The sequence below is a fragment of the Caloenas nicobarica genome, chromosome 1 (genome assembly GCF_036013445.1).
Source record: "Caloenas nicobarica isolate bCalNic1 chromosome 1, bCalNic1.hap1, whole genome shotgun sequence".
Classification (NCBI taxonomy): domain Eukaryota; kingdom Metazoa; phylum Chordata; class Aves; order Columbiformes; family Columbidae; genus Caloenas; species Caloenas nicobarica.
In genome coordinates, this window is record NC_088245.1 from 95,378,044 (window position 1) to 95,405,548 (window position 27,505).

General features: G+C 41.9%; 1 protein-coding gene across 1 annotated transcript in view; it reads left to right on the forward strand.

Annotated features, from left to right (window-relative positions):
* Positions 1-10,002: 10,002 nt before the first annotated feature.
* VWA3B (von Willebrand factor A domain containing 3B) overlaps positions 10,003-27,505 on the forward strand; it is a 63,325-nt gene continuing 45,822 nt past the window's right edge. The window contains exons 1-7 of the mRNA XM_065654066.1: positions 10,003-10,042; positions 11,674-11,892; positions 13,741-13,835; positions 16,231-16,481; positions 18,568-18,727; positions 22,560-22,729; positions 24,664-24,779. Of these exons, the coding sequence (XP_065510138.1) occupies positions 10,003-10,042; positions 11,674-11,892; positions 13,741-13,835; positions 16,231-16,481; positions 18,568-18,727; positions 22,560-22,729; positions 24,664-24,779 (1,051 nt within the window). The remainder of the gene's footprint in view (positions 10,043-11,673; positions 11,893-13,740; positions 13,836-16,230; positions 16,482-18,567; positions 18,728-22,559; positions 22,730-24,663; positions 24,780-27,505) is intronic.

A 27,505-nucleotide genomic window follows, 5' to 3' on the forward strand; every position in this document is an offset into this window, starting at 1 on the left:
GAGAAACAAAAAAGTGCATCTGTCTCGGCCACTTGCACCAGTCAGAGCCCACTGGTGGGGCCACACCTGCCCATCATTCACATGAGGCAAAACTCCTTCTGTGGGCCTGAGTGACCGGCAGCATGCCACCACAATTCTCATCTCTTTTGATAACACCACGATACTATAGTCTACATGAAAGAAATATTGTTTAGCTTAAATAGTTTTTGAAGCTGAGGCATTGCCCTTTGTTGTATGTTTAATAGTTGAAGAGCAGAAGAGTCCAGATCAACTTTATCTAAATTGGAAAAAGCTGCTTTCACAGTTGACCACAGTAAAATACCCAACCTGGTTTATACTGGAGCAGCTTACTGATGTAGGCTTTTCACTTGTACATTAAAGTGTTGAATTTATTGTTACATAATACTATACACCTTGCAGAATGGTAGTGGGATACTTTGGGGCAGCCCTGGTTCCTATGGATTCCCCTCCTCTGGCTCCTGCCGTGCTTGCTTTGATCCGGAGCTGCCTCCTGCTCACCCTTACGCTGCCTCCACCTGCATCGGCCATCGCTTCGGGGACTTGGACTTACTTTCCTCAGTTGGTGCCTCTCTTACCCCACCCTTGATATAGTTCTGGCAGTAATACAATAACATTACAATACCTCTTGTCTAGGCTTGATTAGAAATCTCAACATACCCACTTTGATTTGCTGTTGCAGTGAAGTTCCTCTGTTATCTGCTATACAAGATAGGCAACTTCTTAAAAAAAAATTTCTTAACAATTAGTGGGGTTTTCTGGTTGGTTGGTTGTTTTTTTTTCCCCCAACATTCCCTACTCTCATAGACTTAGTCACTGTAACAAGGAATTCTGCTGAATGCATATTTCCATATAGAAGGCAGACAACACGACAGAAAAATATGTAACACCCTTGGTGAGCACTTAAGAAAATAAAATGCAATGGCAAAATTCCTTGTGCATGCATTGGTGATTTCATCTGAGCGTGAATGGCAGGGTCACAGCACAGCTGGATTATTGCGAATGTAGTACAGCTCTAGATATTTATGAATAAAACAACCTGACTTTCATAAAGGCTGTTTTCATTATAAATGAATGTTCTTTGAGTTGGATTCAGCTTGGTTGGAATCCCAGGGACTCTGATGGATCTTGATGACTTTGTCATACATGACCTCTCTCTAACCCTTTCACACCAGATGGTGCCAGACAGATTTCGGTGTTTTTGATGACACTCACTTCATTTGCGCAATTGTCATTTATTACTGAACCAACACTGAATCTGTTGGTTTCCACAAACCACAACTTATTACTGTTGCTCCCTAGTGCTTATAATAAGCAAAAACTTCCCTTACTGGAGGAAACTGTTCATTCTCCATCTTGCATTGGAAGAATAAACTTATGCTAATGTATTCAGCTTGCTAAGTTATTTACTAGCTTTTAAATGTTTCTGCAGAATATTTGTTAGATTTTTCAACTCTTCTGGCACCCAAACAATTGAAGCATCTTCAGTATAAACTTCTGTCACTATGTGCACACGAGCTGTGCCTCAAATGTCTCTCCACATGCAAGTGTTTTTATGATGGGATAAAATGAGTGTTTGAACCTAAAGCAAATTTTAATAAATGTTTTACTTACTCTTATTTCAAATACTCCATTGAAAATTTCCCCTCCAGTGCAAATTAATCTACTTATTCCTTCCTTTTCTCACTCCTCCTGTCTCTCCATTTATGCCTCTTTATTCTCTTTCATTTTATATCTTGCATTTAGCATTTTTGCACTCCTACTCCAAAAAACAGATGAATGGGCAGGACCTTCTTGGTCACTTTGGTCCCTTGTATATCAACCTCTATCTTTTAAGCTGTTTGTGTCCCACCAATATTCCAGCTTTAAGTCTGTTCCAGGTCCTCACTCTTTTTCCCTTTAAGAAGTTCGTCTGTTTTCTAAACTAGAATAATTAATGGCTAGCTTAGTCTCTTTCATTTGTCTGTTGCGCTAACATTGGGAAAAAAAACCAACCAACCAACCAACAACAACTTACTTTCTCACTTTCGCTCTGTATGCTTTCCAGCCTCTTTGCCTGTTAAGGCTTTCCTAATTTCTTACTATTTCTAGACTACCAGTGCCTATGATATTGAAAGCACTTTCCAGATCTTCCAGGGTAGATATGCTCTGTCCTGGGGATTCACAGCCCAAAGGATACTGGCGGGCAGATGTTGGTGGAAGCACGCAGGGGCTTCCTACTTATGTTAACTAGAATCATCCTGTGACAGAAAAACAGAGGTGGAAAAATGATGGAGAGAGATACCACAGCAAATGAGATGATTCCTCAATGGAATAAGAAACCAGTTCCCTTCTTTCCACTCCACTTAAAAAGAACCCCTTGATTCATGGACAAGGTGTAAACAAAACTGACTTCTGGAAAGGGGAAGAAGCACATCACTGATGATGGACTTGGGGAAGTCCATCACAAGAGCTGTGAAAGCCTTTATTTGCTGAGGAGGAGAGGAAGCACTTCCATGCAGCTTATGGCCTATATTCCTCCTTTCACTATAGTCTCTCCAGTATAGGCACTGTGCCTGCTAGCATGTTTTTGTGCTTAAGCAAGCAGGCTCCCTGGAAAGAAATCCACGTGATATAGGTAAGGCAGTATCACCACAGGGCAGTGAGGAATCAGCAGCATTCGTATCTTTCATCCTCCATTCCAGAAAACACAAACACCGTGTGGGTACCAGGGAGTGACAAACCTTGATGTGCAGCACCTGTCTTAAACACAAAGGTCCATGGTGCACTGCTATTTTTTTTTTAATTTTTAAATTTTAAGATCTGATTGATCTGTTATGCACTGTTCCGAGTAGCATTGCTGCTTCAGTGACAAGCTCACCTCCATTAGTACCTAGTCATGCTACATGTGGTAACTGGAAGACAGAAATTGGCAGGCATGGAGAAGTTTCTGTTTACTCCTGTCAGTTTGGAAAAACTTCTAGTTAAATATAGATCTAAAGAAAAGTAAAAAGAAGAGAAAAAATAATAGCCACAGAATGGTAAGTGCATCTTCAACAAGCATGCTTCTTGCAAAAGTGCACATGGCAGGTTTGGGAAGCAGCAGAGGATGACTATGCAGAGAAGATATGCACAACTCAAAACCACGGGTGGACTGTTGAAGACAACCCATTGCTGGCTTCTGTTGGAAGCATGACTCTCTTTCCTCAAGGCCTGAGACTAGATTTTTAAACATGAGCACCAGACATTCACAGGAGATGCCCAGCTTTTTATTATTACTCTATGGCTAACAGTTTAGTCCTACAGCTATTAAAGTTTAGTTAGACCTATGTGCAGTGACATTAGCCCCCTACTCCCATGCCTTCCTCCTCCAGTAGAATGCTCCTACAGCATGGAACTCACAGTTTATTCAGTGCATCCAATTTGTTATACGGATTGTGGGGCAAGGGGTAAAAACCCCCAATACACGTCACTTCCACCATGCCAGTCCAGCCCTTCCCCATTTTCCTATTACATGTACCCACATCTTTAATGCAGATCCCGCTTCTACACATTGCATTCTTGCTTCTCCCTGCCATCACACACCAGTCACATATGCCTTAGCTCCCCTCCTGTCTCTTTCTTTTCCCCCTGAAGTTTTACTTATCCTCATTTGCTCTTCCCCATGTCTCCCTTCATTCTCCACTCTCCCACTACACAATGCTTATTTTTTCATTTCATGCCACCTCCCTACAATGTCCTCACCCAAAAGTCTGCTTACTTCTTTCTAAGCTCACATTAGACAAAGGTGCCCATGGACTGCAAGTCAGTCCACAGGCTGTGGGCTGCACAATTCTGACATGCAGAACTTAAGGAACACCTTAAAAAACTGAAGGAACAATTTAAGGAATGCCTAGAAACTTAACATTCTTCTGTTTGGGTAAATGTACAAGGTACAGTGCAATACCATACAGGTGCGATTGAGCCCGCTCTAAATCCAGCGCTTCTGCCAAATCCTCTGTCCTGCCTCCTTTGCCTGCCTTCGAGGCAAGAACAGGCAAAATTCCACACTCATATCGCTACACCGTCACTGACAACAGGAGTCAGCCCTTCTATGGCTAGCTCATTTACCTCTGACTTTTGCAGAGATACCGTGAAGAAATTTTTTTAGGAGGCTCTTGAAGGGTGAGAACAACATTGACGTGAAAGGCTGGGTAGAGAATGGATTGAGAGCAGATCCGAGGAGAAGGACTTGGGGTTTTGGTTGATGAGAAGATCAACAAGAGACAGCAATGTGTGCTCGCAGCCCAGAAGGCCAACCATATCCTGGGCTGCATCAAAAGGAGCACGGCCTGCAGGTTGAGGGAGGTGATTCTGCCCCTCTACTCTGCTCTGGTGAGACCCCACCTGGAGTCCTGTGTCCAGCTGTGGGGCCTCTAAAATAAGAAGGACATGGACCAGCTGGAGTGAATCCAGAGGAGGGCCATGAACAAGATCAGGGGGCTGGAGCGGCTCTCCTGTGGGGATAGGCTGAGAAAGTTGGGAGTGTTCAGCCTGGAGAAGAGAAGGCTCTGGGCAGACCTTATAGCAGCCTTCCAGTACCTAAAGGGGACTTACAAGAAAAGAGGAGAGGGACTTTTTACAAGGGCATGTACTGATAGGACAAGGGATAAAGGCTATAAACTGAAAGATGGTCAATTTAGATTAGATATAAGGAAGAAATCCTTCACCATGAGAGTGGTGAGGCACTGGAACAGGTTGCCCAGAGAAGTTGTGGATGACCCATCCCTGAAGTGTTCAAGGCCAGGTTGGATGGGCTTTGAGCAACCTGGTCTAGTGGAAGGTGCCCCTGCTCATGGCAGGGGTTTGAAACTAGATGATCTCTAAAGTTCCTTCCAACCCAAACCATTCTACAATTCTATTATTTTAAATATTTCACTTATTTGACTTCCTTTTGATGCTTTTTGTATTCTGCCTGTGCTGCCAACCTGTTTTTTAGGTGTATGTTGGGTTTTTTTTGTAGACAATCACTGTAACCAATGTGTCTAGTAAGGACAGCATTAACCCAGCTTCAATCCAGCTTGCTTTTGTTGTTTTTCCTTAGCCCTTGCAGTCAATTCCTGCCCTCTTTGTGAGGGAGTCAACAGGAAGCATGACACCATGGGGCAGGAAGTGTGACAGTGTTAAACTTCCTGGAGAAGCTCCATTCTTTGTGCTATCGTAGCCATAAGCATCAGTGGCGTAACTATCCTTACTGATCCCATGTATGACTATAGGAGACTGTCTCTTTCTTAGTACAATAGCAGTTAGATTAGATGCACCATGTACGATACTTTGCATGGATAAAAAAAATGGTGAAATGCTAAAGAATTTTTTAAACAAGTGGAAGACAAAAAAAGAGTGGATTATCTTTTTATTTTGGCTAATGAAAGATAGTCATAAAATCCAAGCAAACAGTTCCATGTTGTAAGCACTAACTAGAGGAAATGACAATAAAATGCTGATTTTTAGCCAGAAAAAAAAAATGATCAAAAATATTTATTGGTAGGTGAAATATTCTAGAGTCACAACACAGTCATGCTTGCTAATGCAATCTCAGGCCCACATTACAATACAGTTTTCTAATGAACGCCATAATAATGTGCTTTCCACCCATCAATATCACTTCATCATTCAGCCTACAGGTCAGATGACAGAATGGCTCAAGATTTATTTTTATCATCCCTGCGCAAGGAGTGAATTCCCACTTCCTAGTTACTTGGATTCTTGCCTCCTTTATTATTCAGCCTTGCCTCATTCAGCAGGCAGCATCTGGAGAATTGATCCCTTGTTTTCCGCATGAGTTGCAAGGGCAGGCAGTGGCCAAGGCAAAGGGCTTCTACGTGAACCAGGAGCAATGTTTATTTGAAGTGCAGAGAGCATCTTACTTTCCTAAGAACTTTAACTAAGAATGACAGCCAGTTGATCACAAAGCCTATGGGAGCTAGAAGTCGCTTTGCATTTGCCAGCCTTTCCCCCTGGGCTTGTCAGGCAGTTGTACAAGTGCTGCAATTCAAAGCATTGTAAGGAATGTTTTCTTGCAACACTTTCTGTTTAGCATAGCCAAGCCTAGAGTGAAGGTTTCTGGCAGACTCTTTAGACTCTTTGCATAGAAAGTTACAGCACATATACATATATATGTATATATTTTTACATATTTTTTTTTTAATCGTAGTTACTATGTTTACAGATGTTTAGGCATCAGGATACATGGTCTCGATCTGTACAGTGGAAAAAGCCACCTGAGTGAGGCAATTTAAGTATTTGTTAAATAACTTCCGTTGCTGGAAGCAGCAAAACAAATCAGGAGATTGACTAGATTGATTCGAGTCATCTACTTATAAATACATTTCAAGAGAAACTTTTAAAGCCCCCACCTCAGAAAACATGGGTCCCTAAAGAAGCTCGTGTTATGGTAGTCGCGGTGTCCGGAAGAATCCAGAGAACATTCAGTACCTACTATTTTAAATGATATAATGGGAAGCTGTTTCATGCCTGAGAAACAAATGCCTTTTCTATACCTCAGGGGAACAGTGGTGCAATAGCGAATGACTTGCCATGCCTAGGCTAGTCTTTAAACCCTTGGTTCCAACTGTTTGAGAAGCTGGAGCTCCAGAAAGCTGTGTTCCCAACCCAACTGCATGCCTTATAAGGAACTTTTCTTTCCTATCTCTGTTTACCAAGTCATCTCTGAGAGCTGAAGCCAACGCTTTGGTGTGCTGCAGGACGGCCCCGTGAACATCAATACATAGATAAGACTGATCAGCTGATCCTATAAAATGACTGATCTTTTATTACTTTGTGATTGCGTAGTAAACCAAAGCAGAGAAAGTGCAGAGCTCAGTGCTGTTTATTTGCTGGAAACTATGCCCATGAACATTTACAGCCCAAATACTGCAGATACTAACCTGGGTTTCTGGCTGTCCAACATCAATGGAAGCTGTTTAACATCGAGTTCAGGTTTATGATGCATGTATTTTTGTATATTTTACTACACTAGAGTAAGTTTTAGTTAGGCACCTCCAGGAGCATGGTGATTCCCCAGCAGTGTGTATCACTCCTCTGACTTAAACAAAGGACACGCGGCTGCTCTCAATATAAATATTGTCAATGGCTTCGTCTAATTTAAGACTTAACAAGACCAGAAAGTCTCAGAGCCACTATATATATAGATTTCTGTGACATTCCAAGCTGGCTTGTGTATTTTTTGGCTCCTAAAGGCCTGGACGCACGCCGCTGCGGTGGCGTCTGTTAACACTGCGCTTATTCCGCGTTTACGTGCTGCCCTCGCCCACCCCCGCGTCCTGCCGATGTGCCGCCCTGCGGCGGCTCTGCCCTCTCGCCTTTCCTCCTCCCACACTTTTGGCTTGGGGCCTGGCGGGGGGGGGGGGGGTTGAGGCCGTGCCGTAGCAACCGGGCGGTCTCCAGGTCAACAGCGGGGCGGCGGCGACGCCGTTTCAGGGCGGGCGGGGAGGGCGGTGGCGGCGGCGCCGCGGCCGAAGGCAGGTGAGGGCGGGCGGTGGCGGGGGGTGTGAGACGGACCCGCAGCCCTTCACCTCCCCGGGTGAAGGCCTCGGTTTCCCTTCCCCGCCTGTTTCCATGCAGTTGTTACGTGGGGACGTGCCGGTCGCCTCAGGCAGGGGTTGCGAGGGCGCTGCCGCCGCCGAGCGACGTGGCCGCGTCTCCCCCTGGGTGGCCCCGACGGCAGGTCCGGCTTCGCCCCGCGCTGCCCGTCTCCGCCGGGCCCCACTGTGGTTTTGCAATGGCACCGTCTGCCCCGTTTCCGCGGCGGGCGGCTGCCCGCATCAGGCCTCCGCGCACTGTTCATGTGGCACCACGGGTGGCGTGGGCCGGCTGCTCGGGTGGGCTTTCCAGAGGCGGTCCTGAGTGTGGGGGACAGCCTGGTCCTATGGCCTGGGCAAACACGGCCGCAGCTGTGACAGACTCAAAGGGCATGGGAGGTGAAGGTTTTAGTGGATTGTTTGCGCTGGCCAGAGTGGAAGGGTCGGGGTGCCCTGATGAACTCTGGTTCACCTCTCAAAAATAACCCGTTTTTGTAAAGGTTTTAGGCTGGAGGTTTTCCCGGCTGTCATCGGTTTTGAACTCGGCTTTCCAAGACTTGAGGTAAACTTGCTGTTTCCATTGGAAGTTACTTCATCTCCTTTCAAATGGCCCTTTTCATGCAACATGTCCAGGTGCTGTTCAAGCAGCCAGGGGTGTTGCTGGAGGCTAATGCAGGGGAAAATCTGTTGCCACACCCCTGGGCATCTGGAAAACTGAGATGGCACCTGGAATTTGTTCTCTGACATAGGCTGCTGCTTGAAATGTGTCTCAGCTATTACCTTGAAAGTGCTGTGTCGCTATTTCTGCAGCCTGAGAGAGACATGGCACAAGTCTGGTGGCTCGCTATGGCCGTTCACTATGGGCATTGTCTGCCATGGGTCCTCTGTGGCAAGGGCTCCTTTTTACTGTGCTGCCACCTAGTCCAGGGTAGTCAGGTGTTGTGCATCTTCTGCACGATGCCTGGAGTGTTAGGGTGCAGAAAAGAGTCCTGTTTTTTTAAAGTCCTCCCTGCCTTTCGAACTGTTCATGTCCTTCTGCACCAGCAGGACAAAGACTGGAATGATTTATATGTTCCCATATGGGTATTTAAACCATACAGGAGGAATAAATAGAATGTTTAGTTCTGCAATGAAGAAAGAGGGAGGAAGCTAAGTCTTTAGATTATTTTATCCCATTTTTGCTTTCCCATAGAAAAACTGGATGACAATACCTAGCAGCTGGCCTGCTAGTGATTCATAAATACCCCTCGTTCATTCATTTTATTTATTAAAAGAAGAACAAAGTCAGTGGCAAAACATGATGTCTCAAAGTGATACACTCAGCAAATTTATGCTACCTTCCTTTGTCTGGCGTTTTATTTTCTATTCATATATTGTGTCTTATTCACAGTTGGGCCTTATAGGGGCCACAAAGATGATTAAGGGAGTGGAGCATCTCCCTTATGAGGAAAGGCTGAGGGAGCTGGGGCTCTTTAGCTTGGAGAAGAGGAGACTGAGGGGTGACCTCATTAATGTTTATAAATATATAAAGGGTGGGTGTCACGAGGATGGAGCTAGGCTCTTCTCGGTGACAACCAACAGTAAGACAAGGGGTAATGGGTCCAAGCTGGAACACAAGAGGTTCCACTTAAATGTGAGAAGAAACTTCTTCTCAGTGAGGGTGACAGAACACTGGAACAGGCTGCCCAGGGGGGTTGTGGATTCTCCTTCTCTGGAGACATTCAAAACCCGTCTGGACGCCTTCCTGTGTAACCTCACCTAAGTTTTCCTGCTCTGGCAGGGGGATTGGACTAGATGATCTTTTGAGGTCCCTTCCAATCCCTAACATTCTGTGATTCTGTGATTCTGTGATACCACATACATGTACATGTATATATGCATAATTCTTTGTGAATCATCTTGTAGTCTTATAGGCAAAGTTATGAATCTCTTCACAAAATTGCTTCTCAGATACTCCCATGATTAGTCATAAATTGGATTACAGCAAAGGTAAGGTATAATGGAAAGCAATCATAGAATATAATGCAACTGGCTGACAGTGGACCAAAACACCACACTCATTTTTCTAGCCTATCTCTGTGGAAACTTCCACATTATCTCTTTTTTTTATGATGATTTAGAGGGAAGGAAGGGAAACCATATTACCAATTTCCCACTTTCCTGTTTCTGAGTATGGGGCTCCCTGTCGAATCTGACTTCAGTGTTTCTTGGCACAGGGAGTAGCTATGCTTTTTCATTTAAATTATTGCTTTCCTTGGGGAAAATCCTGATCTTAACCTTCTGCAGTTTATCATTACCTGAGCCTGTGGAGCTCATCTCCAGTTCATATTGACCTGTGCATGGGAATATTTTAATTTTTGAAAAACATAATACTTCTCAGGTTTTTAAGAAGAAATCAGAGAGGCGCTGCCGATCGAGATTTATCATGAGTGGCAATCTGTCTAAGAAACTTGCTTGGAGTGACTGTGAGTATTTCAGGACTATTTTTGTATAGATCTCTGTTTTCCTGGACAACTTCCAGTTTCATTTGCAGCATTGTGGTGTGCACGCTGATAGCTGTGTACAAGCCATTATGAAGCTGTGCCACTCTCACCTGTGCTGTACATGGGGTGCTGGGCTGGCCTTTCTGCATTTTCGGAGGAGGAAACTGGAAATGACTGTTCAAATGACTATAAACAGTGCCTGACTGTATACGAAGCTCAAACAGCTGCAAACCTTCACCTGTCTCTCCTCAGAGTTAACATCTGTCACTGCTGCTTCTGTATTGAGCAGAGGAGGAGGGCTGGTAAAATGCCAACCTCTACAGGCGTGCCAGCCCTGTGCCCTGCTCGTAGGACTGATGGCTGTGAAAGAGCTGGTGCCAGTCTGCACCATATAGAAGGCTACTGTCACTGAGAGATGATTTCTGAAGATACAGTCTCATTTCCTTTATGTAGTATTAACTGAGGAACAGTCTATCTAATGAAACTTTGTAACCAGGTCAGTTGTCGTAACATTTGATCTTATAGAGCGTTCTGATTATATTCCATACTAGACTGAAGGTTATTTTGTAGTCATTAAAGACAGAAGTACCCTTCTTTGTATTTTGGATCAGTTTTATCCATGTGGTGCATTTACAGCCAGCTTACAGTATATTGGCATTGGGTGACTGACATATTCCAGATAATGTTGATGCTGGCCAAAATGGACAGAAATAGCAAAAGTCCACAGAAAATAAACTTAGATACAGCAAGGGTATTTAATCAACTACAGCCATCTTAACTCATGCAAGAATATTTTGGGAATGAACAGGAAATACCAAAGTCCTCCTAGAACCTCTGTGCTGAGGAACAGAGGCATTACTGTTGTCATCGCTTCCATTTCTGCCTCAGCCACTCTCAGCTCTGGGCTGTCTCTGCTGCCAGTTTCAAATGGAGCTAGCCCAGCCAACTATACATCAGTGCTGAGATATTTCAAGGTTCTGGAGAACTTAAAATGAAACTGGACCTTCATGTCCATGATTTCCTGTGCACACACGTGATACATCACACCCTGGAGCAGATACTGCCAGAACCATCATTTACACTTGAGTTAAATGAAGTGACGACTGGGAGTTTCACCAGACTTGCAATAAAGTTAGGATCTGCTGCTTGCACTGCTATTGCTTATGGTAGGAGTTCAATATGTAATTGTTAACAAATCCTTATTTATTGCATAATGCTTCTAATGTGCATGTAGTGATGGTTGGACAATCTTTGAATGCCTATTATGAGTTCTGATTCCCAAGATTTAGGAGAGATGTCTTAGAAGCTGAAAGAATTGCCATTTGGCAAACTGGACTTAGATTTCAGGACTTTGGATTTCATCATCCAAGAGACATTTTCTTTAATAAATTGACGATAAATGTATATGGATGAATAAAAGACATAAGAGCAAGTAGATGTGTAGGACTTAGAGCAGCTCTCCAGATTAAGAACGTTGTTCAGTATAACAAAACAAGAGACGAGCTATATGTTTACAGACTACCATGGAATATAGGTAAAGAAAGGAGACAATTCAAGTGAATAATTTGGTTCAAGTATAAATATTGTGTTTCCTTCATTTCTCTTGAAAACAGATGCCTTTGATTCAAAGCAACTGCAAGATCCTGAAGATTCTCATGAGGCCCACAAGATGAAATCAAAAGAGAAGGAGAGGAGATTGGCAGTCGGTCAGCGGGACATGGATGTACAACCCCTCATTTCATCTGCTAAATGGCTTCAAGTTCATGGGCTCAAAAGAAACAAATTATCCCTATCCCAGATTTTGTCACAGATTGGATTCCAGCACAGGAAAGGTACAAGACAAATCAATAACAAAATAATTAAAGAAACCCCAACTTTGAATAGTCTACAGGGTCACACTCATTTTATACTCCACTGTACACAGGGATTTTCACATTGCCTCTTATCTAGTGCTAATGGCAGAAAAGGAAGCTGTATCCACAGTTGCGGACATTGCCAGTCCAGAGAACTGAGGAACTCCTTCTCCTTTTGATGTAAGAAGGACTTAGGATCTGAGAAGGGTTTTCCTTTCTCCTCTGTACTGTTACTTTACCCTAGGCTGCAGTTCAAATCCTCTCCAATTAAGCTATAGCTGGGAAATAACTCGTATTGCTGAGGCCGTTCTTCCTGCGATTAACACCGTAAGATCTCTGATAATGTCTGCCATGCTATAATCTGCAATCTACTAGTTGATCATCAGGGCTAGCCAACCTGCTTGGGAATAGTGTATTTTTTCCATGGATCCAGCTTTAAGGAAGCAGTTAAATGTTATTAGAATTCAGGCTGCTTTTTGTGCAAAGTCAGGCTATAGAAAAAACGTTCCTTTGCTGTTATCTGACAGCTGGAAGGGAAGAGTTTGCTAATTATTAATCACTGCCATAATAGTGCTTTGCAAAGCATGGTAATATTAATATTTTCTTTGAAGAGCTTGCTGCCTGAGAAGTAGGAATTGTATTGCAATTGTTCTAGGTTGCATGATTTAAGATTTTGGCTGGCTTGTGTCCGTGGGGCAATCAAAGATCAACAGTGCAGATCCTGAAATCTTGTATGCTGTAGATGAAGAAGAAGCTGTTAAGCAGGGTTAATGTTGTTACGGTGTAATTTTAGGAGCATAATGTACTAGCTTAGCAGGGCAGCACGCTGTACAGAATAGCTGCTTTGTGACGTTAAGTATTCCCACCCCTAATGTGTTCCTATCAGTGGAGATCCTGTAGAAGATTTCTAGCTACTGAAAGAGCAGAGTGCAACCTTTTCCTTAGTTGCACCCACTTCTGCACCCATTTAGTTGTGTAAGAGAACAGCATTATCTGTACCAGATTTTGTATTTGGTTTGATGGACAAATATTTGCAAGTCCTGTTGTGAGGTAAATGTTATCCATTACAGAGGTTTAATTGCCTAAACCTTTCATTTGTTGAAGTCCCATGTAGCTTTTTGGCCTATAAATAAAAAATTGTGGGGGTTTTCCCCACTTGTGACTAAATTGGCAGGGAGCAGCGCGAGCAGGGCTGCTCCGTGAGGGGAAAATGAGCTGGGAGCCAAAGGGAACCACAGCCCAGGCAGTGCCCTCACTGACCAGCGTGCCGTCCTGCAGCATCCAAGCACGGCAGGCAGAGCAAGGCGCTGCTAACAGACAGCGTGAGGTGATGAACCACCTCTAGGGTCCAGCCGGTGAGTGCAGACAGGAGCAGCAGGAGACGGGGCCAGAAACAAGGCTGGAGGCAAGGCCATGACAGAGGTTTAAGAGCCACATCCTGGAGAGAGAGCTGGAGACAGGGCTGTAACACCGGGCTGAGAGGTCTAGCCAGGAGAGAGGTCCACTAGCAGAACTTGAGACAGGTACACCTACAACACCGCTAGAGCAAAGAGTGCCCAGGCCTGAGAACCCTGTGAGTAGAAGCCCCCAGGTGAGGGTGACCAGGGCAGTCAAGGCCTGTTGGTACCCTCAGGGCCCCAACATAAATACAGCCAGAAATATTGTGGAACGAAAACAAGTAGAATTTCTCTCAAGTTTCTTAATATCAGGAGTTCAGTACAGATGCCTGTGCCTCACACATGGATGGTGTGCACATCAACCTGAAAAATATCTGTTTAAAGTAATCCTGATGATCAGCAACTTGTTCTTTTGTAACCTTTACTGTAGATTATGTGACCACCTTGGGGAAACTTGTGGCTTCTCGATACGCGGATGGGCTGTTTCCTCAATACAAGAGAGCACAAGATGGCAGCGTGTATAATGTAAGTGTGACTGACTTGTGGTAACTTCCCTGTGCATTTAGAAGATATTATCACTGTAGCAGAATTATGTGACTAAAATGTGTGTCTATGGCATGAAATACTTTTATTCTTTGTGTGAGAACTTTAGCTCTTGATAATTTTTTTTTCTGTTTTGTCGAACTGTTAGTGATAACAATCAGCAGTAGAGAAGCTAGATATCATTTTCTTTTTTTCCGTGCAAAGCGTTATGCTCTTGCCATGGTGCAGCATTGCAGTAAATCTTTCCAGAAAAGACTGCAGTTTCTAAGCAACATTTACCCTATCTTGAAAGAGCGAACACATTAAAAGAAGATGTTTGACTGAGTTAAAAAAAATAAAATCGTAGTCAATAAAACAAATAGGGGCGCTGAAATAAGAAGATATAATGTGCTGTCATTGCTGATGCAAAGCACTGCTTTGCTTAGTGCCAGCAGGTCACAAAAGGCTGGGCCTGCTCTATGGAGACAGCTAGCTGGATCTCTGCCCAGGTTCATGTTCTGAGGAATGTCTTAGCAACAGCTGCTGGCGGCCCCATTGTTCAGAGGATGGATTCTGATTGAAGAGATACATATGTGAGCGAGGAGGGGAGAGAGTTAATTCATAAAGGATTTTACAAAAGCAAATGGCTTGTCATTTTTGCTGACAACCAGAGTCGCTTCTGAGGCACAAGGCTTAAAAATGAGAAAGGAACCATTTCAGGGAGCCTTTGCCCCTCATTTTTTTCCCATTAATTCCATATGAAATATCTACATAATGTCTTTTAATCTTAGGACATGCTGGGAGCAGTAGGGAAGACATTTCTGGTGGCATTAAGGTAGTAATGCCACTATGCAAGGTCTGGTGAGATCTTATTTAGGACATTATGTACAATACTGTGTACAGCTACCACAGGTTGAGAAGAGGCAACTAAAACCAGAACAGGTACTGGGAAGAGCTAGTAGGCTGAACTGCAGTGGAGTGCTGATCTTATAAGAGGGCTCGGTTGATGTTGACATATGTAAGTAAGACTGAAGAAGACTGACAAAGGGTAGCATTACTGCCCTTGAATGCCTAGAAAAAAGCAAATTACATGGATAGGGAAAAGCTATAGTTTTCTGTGCTAAAAGGCGTGCTAGTCCAAGAATAAGTAGGTATGAACTGCCATGAATAAATTTAGGCTGGACAGTCAGAAGTTTTCCAGCCCTCAGAGAAATGGGAATCTGGACTGTCCAACTAAAAGTGGAGGGGTGGTGCAAGAAAACTGCTTTATTTTAAGATGGAGTTTGATCAGTGTAGTGCAATCAGCTTTTTTGTGTGGGTCTGGCTGTTATAGGAGGAAACTGGATTTTCTAAGTGCTCCTTCCCAGGCCTACATTCCTTTGGCAGACAGCCCGAGACTCTGTATCTGGGAGGCACATTACAGGGCCCTTGCTGACATTGAAGAACAGAGAAAAATACAAATGAGAGGAAGAAGTGTGCAGACTGACACACAAGATATCTTCTCCCTAAGAAATGTTCTTGTTTAAAAACATTTGTATTTCCCGGGTTTTGTACTGAGTCCCAGAAAGGTAATTGGAGGTAGAAGGTAGCTGGTAAATTAACTTACATGGGTCAGAGATTTTGGGGGAATGTCTTTACTGGAACCTGCAGTGAATTTTTAAACCCATAAATCATTTTGCATGGTGAATGTGTATACATATATTCATAGGGAGGGTCTGTTGTTTTTCGTTTTAATACTGAATCTAGGTTTTTCTTATTTTACTGGTATAGTATGGAAAGTTTTAGTTGTTGATTGCAGTTGCCTGAACTAAATTTGCCTCAGCACCTACCCACAAATAGTTAAGCTGTAATGCTGGGCATTGGTATTGAAATAATAGTATAAGCAGGAAACATTTTACATTTTCCTTTCAAATGCTAAAGACAAGGTGGAGATTGAAGTGCCCCAGAACCAAAACCTATGCTCCCTTGTATTGCTGTACAAAATTTTGAGAGCCAGACTAAATTGTAGTCTAAGAAGGTACAAAGTTTCTGTGCCTTGTTTGTTCACCCATCTGCTCTGCAGCCCTTTCTACACCATAGCCTGTGTTCAGCTCATTCTAATTGCTCCAGTCTTGAGACAGACAAGTCAGACAACCCACTGGCACTGTCCCATGCTCGTATAAAAAGATTATGAAAAGCAATTAGGACAAAATGCAGTGTCTTTTCTATTATAGCTTAGACGCATTTGTCAAGTATTTGCACTTGAAATAGTGGAAGAAAAATGGGTTGTTTTCACTGCTACCTTGGCTGGCATATCTGGCACTTGCAAACCAGCGATTGCAGCTGTGCTAAGCTTGGGGCTGCATTTGTATTATTTGTTTTGATGTTCAATTTCTTTCTCTCCCTTATTTAAATAAAGCTGACAGCCAAAAAAGAACTGATTCTTCATTTTGTGGATTGTCTAATGGGAGCTATTGAGCTATATAAGCAGCGAATGGAATGGTTAACCAGTGAGAGCCGGCAGATATTTGGAGTGATTCAAGAACAGTGCATTGTCATTGTTTTGGATTTTGGCACTGCAGCTCCAACTGAATTTGATCTGTGTCGGGATGCACTGTCTACGGTACTTGTGGAACAGGTGACCCAGATTGCCAAATTCAACCTCATTCGGTAAGCAGAAAGAATCATAGAATCATAGAATAGTTTGGATTGGAAGGGACCTTTACAGGTCATCTAGTCCACCCCCATGCAATGAGCAGGGACATCTTCAACTAGATCAGGTTGCTCAGAGCCCCGTCCAGCCTGGCCTGGAATGTCTCCAGGGATGGGGCATCTACCACCTCTCAGGGCAACATGTTCAAGTGATTCACCATCTTAATTGCAAAAGATTTCTTCCTTACATTTGGCAGAAATCCACCTCCTTTTAGTTTTAAACCATCACCCCTTGTCCTATCGCTATGGGCCCGACTGAAAGCTCTGTCCCCATCTTTCTTACAGGCCTCCTTTAAGTACTGAAAAGCTGCAATAAGGTCTCCCTGGAGCCTTCTTTTCTTTAGGCTGAACAAAGAAGTCCATGTCTACCCATTTCTGGAGAATAAAAGGAGTCTCATATCAAATAAACATGTGTTTGGATAATATATTTTCTGTAGTGGAAATTGTCCTGATTCGCGTCATGGTAGTATCTATAGATTTTCCACTGAGTTTCACCCACAGTCATGCTGAGTTTGCTACTTCCATTTGGCAGAAGACCATTGTTACCCTGATAAACAGATAAAGACCAACAGAATCCAAATACTGATATATGCCTTGTACAAAAGTAGCACAGAAAAACAGAAAGATAAGGGAGACTTTGCAATAGCAGTAGTGCTCTTCAATCATCTAAGTATTACATAGTGAAACAGCAAGGTCCCATCTGACTGTCTGGGCATTCTTGTGTCTTTAGGCATTACATATTTCTGCCTTACAGCTAAATGTACACTCCCTCAAGTGCCATAGGCACAAGCATGGTAATTTGTATTTCTATAGATTTCCATGGTCACAGGAATCAGTAGCAGAACTAGGAAACAATACTAGATTTCCATAACAAAAGACAAGTGCTTGTTCCCTAACATGAGTAAATGAATTTGGATTTCTTTACAAATAGAATAATAGAAGCAGCTATTTGAATTTATGTATTTCTGCACAAATTCTCATATATGCATAAGGGTTTGAAGGTGTAAGCTTGGGTTTTGATAGATGAATGGAATTTTGTGACTGTGAAAAAAAATTATGCACAAATTAGGTCATATAATTTTAAAATTGGTTGCAGCTAGACTGTGATTGTTAAAGTTGTTTTACCCAAGCTCTGTCCTTCAGATTTGATTCTGGTGCTCTATCTTAATTCTCTACCTTGTGATACACCTGAGATTTGAAAAGTAGAAGGTAACTTCCACAGCTTTTGAGAAGCACATGAAATATTTTCTTTTAAAATGATCTGCAAAGCCAACTCAAAATTGAGGCATAATAACTGTGTTTATCAATTTGTTTGCGGAGGAGGGAGACAAAGGACAATACAGCATGCAGATCATTACTTTAAAAGAATCTTGGAAAGCATACTTGTCCTTTCGATTTACAGGAAACTCTTCAAAATAGGAGTGTCACAGACACCAATGATGGAATGTCACAGACACCAGAACCAGTCATTTTTTAATTTTCTTTTTGTCTTTTTATGTGCAAATGCACAGGCATACATGCTCATATGCTTTGTACTTTCGTAATGCCATTAGGCCTTTCATCAATTGAAAGATCAAAAAGCTTAGCATCACAAATTTTATTTTGATAGGTAGATAAAGATCAGCGCTGTTACAGAAAACGCAGGTCACTTAAAAAGATCTGACACAAAAGTCATGCAGCAAGTTGTGGAAACAGACCTGTAGAAGCCATACTTTTTTTTTTCAGAAATATATTTTTAAAACCTGATTGTGCCTTTATGTTAAAGGTAAGTCTGAATTAGGAACTGTTTGTAAAGTACTTAAGCTGTCTTGACCCTAATTTTGAAACTGTTGTCTCAAAAAAATTCTTATAAAAATTACAGTATTTTTCTAAGAGTTTTATTTTTCCTCTACTTCTTTTATTGCAAGTCTAGATTTAGTATCTGTGGTTTATTGCAATTATTACTTAAGAATCTAAAAGAATAGCAACAATAGAAGAGCTCTACTCTTTTACTCTGCCAGCATTATTCTCACTACTTCTGATTTATAGTTAATGTCATTTTCAGGGCTGCTCAGGATCTTATGAGGTGGCAACAGAAATCTACTCCTGTGTCTGAGTACACTGTAAAGTCTGCTGTTACGTGGCTCTGGAAGCTGGACCCAGAGACAGCTGCCAGCCATACCAGCTCTGCTGAAGCCCTGCTGGAAGCCATGAGTGATGAGGCGGTAAGCTCATACATCTTTTCAGAAGCCTCAAGTAAATCCAAGAATATTCAGTGCCAGACTGGCTACTATGATTTGCCCTGATGAATATTGCAAAGATAAATATTAATGAAAGCACTTGGAAAGTTTTTTTTCCTCAAGTGTAGCTGCATACTATGTTTATCAATGGCCTGTTTATGTAAATGTACCATGTTTTGAATGCAGAAACTTGTTTATTTTCTTTTTAGAGTACACAGAATAAATAACATATTCAGTCATTAAGGGAAAGAGAAAACATCTTCCCTTCCACTTTATTTGCCATATATGTTTTTCAGGGCTCCAAGTTTATGAGAAAATTGCTAGTATTGACAGTATCGAAGACAGTGAAACTGTTTTACTTTGTTATGTATCCAATGTGCTCATGAAAAAAATATATTTAAAATCATGGTAGGAGTATGCAAATCCTTTTTCGTCAGCCACGTTATAGCTGGAGTTTCTTCCAGGACGAAAAAACAAAGCATGCACAGGTATTGCTGCAATTAAGTTCTTTCTGTTTCTAAAAGTACCATGTTACTTTATTTGTTATAGCAGAGTCACAAGGCATATATGCCATCATTTGAGCTAGTCACTTGAAACTTGTGTTGTTGAAGAGGTGTTTTGTGCAATTTGCTAACAATGGACATTGTTTCAGTCCCCTAACACCCAAATTTAATGGAAAATTTGGCCTATTGTGTGTGGACTAGAATAATTGGTTTTCACTACCATTAAGATCCATCCCTGTGCACAGATTCAATCCTAACTCCTTTGTAAATCTCATTCTGATATACTGTTAGAAGGAGAAAGTAAATTTGGCTTGAGTTTCCTTCTGGTTCACTGCGCTGGAGGATTCTCATCCAGATGAACTGGGGTGTCTGGAAACTGATATTAAAAAAGAACTGTGTAAAGAACAAATTGTGCAACACTGGGGTTTTTTTATGACTGCTTTTTTAAATGCCTCCTTCATAAATTTTATTAACATTTTCAATTTGCAGGATATTACTGACTTCCTGGTGAGAAACAAAAGAGATTGTATTTAGATTTCAGTATTGTCTGGATGAAAAAAGTCTGGTCCTGATGGGTCTGTGTATGAATAAACAGAAGTTAAAATCTGTCCAACAGTGAGACACCTATTATTTTTTTCTGGACATTGGTGGGCTAATGGGTAATCTGGAGAAGTCAGTTGTGGCAGATGAACAACATAAAAAAAACTTCAGTTACTCCCAAATACAGTCATTATTATTCATAACTGTCAGTTCAGTTGAGTGCAAGCTTCGCTGTACTGCAGGGTGGGGGAGACCCTATTCACTCCTAAGCAAAAGCTGCATTCTCACTGAACAGTCGTAAATGACTCATTCTGCAGAACTGGCTTCATCAACAGAAGTTGCTCCAAAACAATAGCTCTTTTTTCCCTAGACTTGGCTCTTCCTGTCATTCCTTTAGCTGAGTTTTTCTTCCCAAGTGTGGTGACTCCCTAGATTTCCTTTCCTCATGACCTGTCAGTCCCAAGCTCAAGATCAACCTGCTGTAAGGTTGCAAAGCTTTGAGCTCTACCTGCCGCAGATGCATCTGCAGTGTTTAACTTGTGATCTGTACAGGTGCCACTCCACAAAGTGTGGGTCACCCATCCAAAACACACCTCCCTACCAAGGTAAAGACTCTGAGGAACTGTTCATGTTGTTCTCTTTCCTCTTCTTGTATGAAGTCTTTTTGCATCTAAGCAGATGGTTGCATAAATTACAGTTTTCAAAACATGAAGGACTAAATGGAAAGGTTTTAACCTTTCCCTGCTAATCTGTAAGGAACATTTCCTTTGTGGTGTGGTATTGTTGGGTTTGTAGTTAAGTAGAGTGAATTGTCTGTGGTTAGCAATTTTATTTTCTTGTGAGGAGTTGGTTCTGCATCAGCTATGCCCAGGAAATGTCAGTATTTTAAAAGTTGCAGAGGCAGGCAGAAAATCCTTTGGAGGAAAGGTAAAAAATGATAATCTTTATTGAATATCCAGTTTATCAATTATTGGCAGTCTTAGGAGGGAGGGTGAGAAGATGTGATTCTGAAGGAACTCAGGGAGAAGTGGTTGTGCAATGTGCATGCATTCCCCCAGGGTCAGAAGCCTCTTCAGCAAAAGGAATAGGAACAAGGTGTTGTCCAAGGACTGGGTCTCAGGTTGGAGAGCTGTGGGCACGCTCGGGTAGCTTTTTAGCTGGATGAAGCAGAGCAGGAACCTTGTGAAACTGAGCTAAAGCACAGATAGGTGCAACAGTTCTTGTGTTTTGTTTCTGTGCACCTTTTTCTAAAGCTGGCAGGTATTTTGTTAATCTTGCACTTTAATGAAACACATTCATTCTTCTCTTTAACCTTAGTATTTGTGTAGCATCAACTGTGATGCCAGGACACCTGGCTGACCACAGACTGCTTTCTCCCAAGCGAGTGTGGTCTGTGACTGTGGGCCCTGCCTCCCACAAGGAATATCTCACTCCCTCTACAAAATCCAAGGGAAGCCCACGGTGGCAAGCTGCTGCTTCGTTAATTTGACGGGTCTAGCCTGAGATTGGGTTGCTACTTGGGAGACATGTCCTCCGGTGCTGAGGATTAGCTCAAGTATTTGTGGCAGAAGGTAGAAGAGGAAGAGAGCTTGAAATCCAGAAGTCCATGTCAGCTTATATCAGCCTGCTAATGATGTGGCGTAGTAGAGGAATCCTACAGCCTGGGAGCTTCGAGTACAAACTGGACAAAAGATGTTCATGTGCCAGTCTCTTGACTCAGGGAGCTGAACTATAAATCAATATCAAAGGCAGGAGTGGAAATGCAGGAACACACAGGTGATAATGAATTTGCTTTACTACTGCATAAAATTATATGGGTGCAGAAACATTTCCTCAGTGCCATCCCAGACTCAAATAGCTGTCTTTCGCGGTGCATGTCCCGTGATTCCTAATCATACTTGAGTGTAGTTTTTCAGTTAAACAACTATTTATTAGATATTTATTAGCTGGTATATACCGTGCCATAGGACTAATGTACTATACTTATTGTCTTGAACATTGCCATTGTTGTTACGTTTGGCTTACATGGCTGTTGTTATATTTGTTTTTAATAATGGTGAAAATTCAAGAAGCATACTTACCATAAGAGTTGTTAGCATGGATAAGTGCAGGTAGCATCAAATCCCTCATAATGTAATACTGAAGCAATAACTAAATGACATTTCTTGAGCTTGTCTCTTCTTGCAGTAACATTTTCAGAATATAAGTGTGTGTGGTCACAATAAACCTGCCAAGCTCCCCCTGCCTTGGGAAGTATAAAAAATACAAATTATCTGTAAATACCAGCAGTAGCATTCAAAGAATGACACATCTTTCCTACCCTTAAAATAAATGCTGCCAGTAAGAGTATGTTTGGTATAAAAGTTCCTACTGATTTTCAGCCCTGGCAAGGCACTAATCTCTCTTCGTTAGAGTGGAATGTGGCACAGAGCCTTGTCCCAACTAATAATCCTTCCTTACACCTCTCTTTGGTTTCAGTTACCTTCTGTGGAAAGGAGCTTGCATTGAGCAGAATCAGACCCAGGGGCTGTGGGCCAGGTTCTCTTCTTACTTCAGGAAATTTTGTGTGGACTTAATTTGAATTACTAGTGTAAATGAGTGGGAGAACCAAAGATCTGAAAAACTTGTATTCCAAGTAATGCATCAGTTCTACCAAATTTTCCTACCAGTACTCAGCACAGGACTGTGCTTGAATAAGTACCAGGTATCTGTGTAACAAAACCATGTCTTCCAGTTCCCACTTTTTTTTTTTTTTTTTTCCTGTTTAATCACAGGTTGAAGCCATTTATTACTTTGCTGTGGGTGACATTCCAGTGGACACAAAGCAGCTACTTCTTGAGAAGGTTTCTGATGGCCCCTGTCCAGTCAACACTGTATCTTTCAATGCTAGAGAAGATGAAACTATTATTTTTCTGAAAGAGTTGAGCCGCTTGGCCTCTGGCAGGTATGACAAAGAAGCAGCGCAGTAATGATTTCAGTACTTATGAAGTGCTTTGCTGCTAGGAATGGTATTGGAAGATAGCCGAATATAATCCTGGTTTTACTCATGAGGAAAATGAGACAAAGCAGCTCAGTAAGCAATCTGGGGAAATGGGGGAAATAGTCTAAGAGATATGACTAAAATACAGGACCTACACGAACAGACCAGCCTCTCTCCACATATGTGCTCACTGGCTTGCAGAAAGGCCATTGCTTTTTTATATACTAGATCATCTGTCATCTGCTTCTCTTTTGAAGTCTCAAAAATTGTTCAGGGGAAAGGGTCATGACATAAACAGAAACAAGTTTATATTGTATTGCGTTGTACTCTGGTAATATCCACAGGCACAGGACCTAGAGTTTTGTTGGATCAAGTGCCATACAGATATGTACTGAAAAGGTGATATCAGTCCTAAATGGGCAGTTCCTGGAATAACAGAAAATTGATGTGGCATTATCCATCAGACCTGATTGTGTGGAAATGCAGTTCTGCACCAGGCTCTCTAGCATCTTTTTGGTATGGTTGGTGGAAACGGATACATTCCACATGACTCGTTGCCTACTTTATGCTGGGAATCAGCCATGTGGTGAGAATCAGCCTTCAGTAGAAAGGGAGAGTAAAACTTTAATCTTGGTTCTGATACCAAAATAAGGAAAACAAATGAACAAAGACAAAACCCCACAATACTGAATTCATGCTGAACAGCGAGAGGGCAGTAGGAGTCAGTAGGTGTTTGCTTTACAGAAGTCACCATACAGTTGCAGAGCTGTGAAACGGCTGCTAGCTCTTTCTGTTTCACTGTTGTTTGTTCAAGAGTGGGAAGTCCTCCAACAGTAGAAATCTCCCAAGTGACAGCAGAGCAATTGGTAAGATGGCAGCTGCTTAGCTCTTTTATAGCCATCTGTGTTTAGAAGTAGCTTTTAAGAGATGGAGCGTCTGCCAAAAAACAGGACTGTGGGAAAGTGTTATGTTTGCTCTGGTCTGATGTGTGCCTAAAATGATTGTGGCCATTTAGAACCCTGGTACCTCCATGATACCAGGTATATTGCCACTCACCATCCTTCATTTTCTTTTGGCAGTGTTTTCAGCTCCTTTGTAAAAGGGAAGTGAATGTTTCTTGTATGGTAGAGAAAGAGGCAAGAAGGGTTGTGGCAGGGAGCTGAGAGGAATAATTTTGTTTGATATGATTCCCACTATCTTCTATTTGCCTGAGTCTACTTTTGGTGCAGAGACTTATTGGGCCAATTAGTATCTTGCTGGTGGGTATTTGCCCAATAACTGTCTCTAAGTTTAAGTCAGTGTTTCCATAGGAATAGCCAAATTCATGGGCTTTTCATGTTTGAGCCTATTTCTAGTGTAGTTCTGGTATAGAAATGCATCTTTTTCCTGCCTGAGAGCTTTTCTGTTTTTGCAATGAGGGTAAATGAAGTCTGCTTGGCTTCCTGATTTGTATGTCGATAAGGAAATAAATGTTCCTGTTGGGCTTTCAACTGGGAGGATAATCTGATAAAAAGGTGTTAGTGTCATCTCAGACATCTCAAATGACATGCTTGCTCAGCATGTTAAAAGCATTAATTAAAAATACATTTCCGGGAGATTGAAAAGGAAGGTGCCTCAGAGTAAATGATACCAAAATGAAAGGATGTTCTTCATGAAAAGACTTCAGAATGTACATAAATGTGTATAAAATATTTAATAATATTCATAATGTTGTTGTAGTGAAGCTTTAGCTATTTTGAATAGATAAGCAAATGATTCTGAAGTTGTGCACCACTATTATCTTGCATATGTGACATACATCTCGTTAAAATTAGGAAAGTATTTATGTAGTGTCGTTTGTCCGTCTCAACCATGACAATGTAGCTTATGTACTGTTGAAAACTCATTTTGTATTACAGATTCCATGCTTTTGCTGAGAAGAATGACTACAGAGATGTTACTGAACCTGCACTAAAATGTGAAGAGGATGGAATTGTCCTGAATTCCAGAAAAGTGAAAGGGCGAATGCCACTAGGTAGACAATATAAAAGCCAAGATGCTACTGATTTTCTCAGTGAGGTTTCAGAATAGAAATATAATATAGGAACTTGCTAAGTATAAGATCAAAACAAGCCTTCTGTCGGCATGGGTTGGGTGAGGACAAGACTGGTCAAATGGAAATTCCGTGAGTGGGAAGGAGAGGGAAAGGAAAAGAGAGAAGTGAAGAGAGCAGAGGATGTGCATGTGAGAAGTGAAAAAAAGGAGAAGAACATTTGTTTAGGCAGATGAAGAATAGTACCAGTGTGCTTATGCCAGTGACCTTGTGGAAATATGTAGAAGAATGGCAGAAAGGAAGAGGAGTAATGTGGAAGGCCATCTGATACAACAGCCACATCGATACAGGCCAAGTTCATGTGTAATAAAAGGGAATTAAATCCACATGAGATTGACTTGCTTCTCTCAAGAACTGATTTGTCTTAAAGACAGGCAACAAGCACAGTAAAATAACCACAGAGAAGAAGGTGCAAAGAAGGGGAGGGAAACTGATGAAAAACAAACAAACTGGAGTAAACAAGTAACAGAAAGCAATGGTTTTACTGGGGGCTGGAACTGGGCAGAAAGCTCTCTGTGTTTCTTATTAGTCACAGTGCTACTTCCTCTGGGATAAGTCAGCCTCACTATTCACTGGACTGGGATTCCAGCCAGGCTGGGGGGAGATCAGCTTATGGTGAGAAGTGAGGCTGTGTATGTCAAGTCTGATATCTTTATCAGCAGGACGTCAAATTAAAAAAAGATTTCTTTTAAATATCAGGAGTCATAAGACCTCTTGATTCTAATGGTTCACATCCCCATTATGCTGGGAGGTGTTAGTATTGCCCCAAGGGTAGAACGGAGTAGAACGATGTTATCCTCTTCTTGCTCCTAGGGAATGTATGGCCTAAGGTGGATTTAGTGATGCACCTAAGGTCGTATATCAGTCTTGGACTAACCGGCCCATTTTCCTGGGTTATAGTCTAGTTCCTTTTGTACTAACCTATCCTTGACTAGGACTGTGATTATAACAGTACGGGAGAACCATAGTGGGAGGGCAGAAATAAGACAGTGAAGTGTCACCTGTTTGTTTGGAATTTTTTTTTTTTTTTTTTTTTTTTGCATTGTGGTGGGACACTCAAGCCTCACACACTTTAGAAACCAACAGCAGAATATGCTTCAAAACCCTGTCTCTTGTTTTGTACGAGTTCAGAGCATTATAATGATCTCCTTCAGCTTCCTTGCTGGACTCCATTTGGGGGGTGGAGGGGTGGGGGCGGGTTGGCTTCCTCTTCCCCCGGGGCAGTCAGCTTGTTTCAATAGATGGGCCTAGAGCTCCTGTATGACTGAAATTACTTCCTCACCACTGTTTCTAAAGCTGAAAGCTGAATAGATTTAATCGCTCAAAAGGGCAGTAATCTCCTTGAAGTGCATTGTCTGTTGTGTCTTATTGCTATTATGGAGTAGGATTTACACATTAGAAAGGAGCACAATTAGCTTTCTGCATTTATGGGGTATTATAAGCCCTGTCGTGACATCACTGGCAGCCAATCAGAGCATTTCAGTCATATGCATAATCTAAAGTCCTTTCAGAAAAGAAAACACATTGGAGACATTATTCTGGTCTGTGTCTGATGTCTCTTGTTTCAGAGACTCCTTCAAGGGTGTAGAAGGCAATAATAATAAAAGTGTCGGTTACTTGCTAATGGGCTCTGAAACTGGTTCTTGGATGTGTGGCATAAACTATATAAGGAAATAAATAGAGAATGCACCAGAGATTTAATCTTCCAAATCTGGTGTTTCTTGAAAATAAGGGGAGGCACAGGAATATTTTGATTATGGTTCTTTTTGCACCACAAATGCAACAGCTGGAAACTGAAAATTGTCATTATGTTCTATGGTCTGGAAAAGTAATTTTAAGAGCATCAGATAGTTTTCTGGGTATCCACTGAACAACAGCATTTTGCAAATGCAGGGTATATGCATGTTCACTCTTTTTCATCTGCTTAACCAAAACAAGTTGGAAGTGAATTCTTTAAAACTTCAGGTAAGAGCTCTGTTCTCCCCTGTTTTGCATCTTGAGCGGTCATTTAGAAAGCAAGTGTGAAAAAATGAAAAATTGAATTTTTTTACACTCATTTTGAGTAGGTGCTCGAGATCAAAATAGGTGTAAGCCAGTAAAAAATTAAGGTACTTATGTTGTCAGACTCAGATTTACTTAAGGCAGAGAAATGCTCTTACATAAAAGCAGACTTTCACCAGCGTGGTGATATATCCTCACCCAGCACTGATTCTCCTGTTATCACTTGTGCCTATGTTCTTTGTGTAGCTTCTTCATCTGCAGAAAGCTGCAGAATTAAGCAATTCTGTTATGCAGTTAAAATTAGAAGTGGAAGGGAGGTGAAATTTAAGTTGGAACGTGAAGACATAGAGGGCAAGAAATGGTGGAAGCTGTGGAGAAGAAGGTTCTTGCCAAAAAGAAGCACAGTTGTGTCATCTTCTTAGAGTGACAGGGAGATAAGCTCTAAATAAGGCTTGAAAAGCAATGGTGTTTTCAACTAGATCTGACATGAATAGTTTCCTCTCTGGCTGAAATAGAAACAACAGTAAATCTATGCTTAGTGTTTTTTTGTGAGGTAGAATAGATGAGCCAGAATGTGCAAAGAAAATGCAAATGGACTGAAATCAGGATTTGACTGATGTAACAAATCCAAAGAGGAATGTGTCTGA